General features: G+C 54.8%; 1 protein-coding gene across 1 annotated transcript in view; it reads left to right on the top strand.

Annotated features, from left to right (window-relative positions):
• The window catches only part of LOC119590839, a gene marked incomplete at its 5' end in the record, with an annotated part of 14811 nt that extends 14038 nt beyond the window's left edge, over positions 1-773 (top strand). Inside the window, 2 exon segments of the mRNA XM_037939597.1 lie at positions 24-160; positions 434-773. Of these exon segments, the coding sequence (XP_037795525.1) occupies positions 24-160; positions 434-639 (343 nt within the window).
• Positions 774-779: the final 6 nt, after the last annotated feature.

The raw sequence follows: 779 nt of genomic DNA, 5'->3' as shown, positions 1-779 counted from the left end.
ACTAAGTGCTTCTCCTCCACCAGGTATGAGGCTAAACTCGAGATGCAGCTCGTGGTGTACGTGGTTCTTGGTTCCCTCTCCGGCATTATGCTGCTGTGGTTCATTCTCGAGAACACCGTCCTCGACCGCTTCGTCCGGTACACCATTACCCAGTATGCCGGTAAGTGCGTTGTCTTTCGCTGTGCTTGGGGGTTTGTTATGGTTAGGGAATGTAGAGTATGTTCCTGTGTGTTTTTTTTTCTCCCTTTTTTTTTGGGGGGGGGAGGTGAAAGATGAGGGTTGAAATTCGGAGGCGTCATTAATCTGTGTAGTTTTACCTTCTGTGAATTCGTCAATGCATCTCTTTGGTTTCCCGATCGTAAGTTGAATGTCTTGAGGATTGCTGAAATATTCAGAATACGCGAAAATGCCTGACTTCCCTTCCGCTCCCCAGTGGTGGTGCTGGCCATGGTCGGGATCTACATCAAGCAGTACTACGGCGCCACTCTGGAGACCGGCTGGTTTATCGTGGTCCTGCTGGGCGTCGCCGTCTTCTGCCTGGTGGCTCGCCTCGGCCTCGTCATCGTCAGGGCCTGCAAGAGTCCTCTCTACGCCAACAACAAGGTCGGCGATGACCCCGTGCTGAGCTACGCCGCATGATACTGGGGCTACGTCGACACCTCGGCCACGCGGCTCATTGCCATGTATTCCAGCCTCTGAGGTAGTCCGGGCTCGCTGGACCCACGGCTGTTGCGGGAGAAGAGTCGTCGGATGTCACGCCGAGAGCAGGGGCAGTGGGG

This window comes from Penaeus monodon, chromosome 27, assembly GCF_015228065.2.
Source record: "Penaeus monodon isolate SGIC_2016 chromosome 27, NSTDA_Pmon_1, whole genome shotgun sequence".
Taxonomy (NCBI): Eukaryota; Metazoa; Arthropoda; class Malacostraca; order Decapoda; family Penaeidae; genus Penaeus; species Penaeus monodon.
Note: the sequence above shows the minus strand (reverse complement) of the source record. Positions and strands in the feature narration are given on the sequence as shown.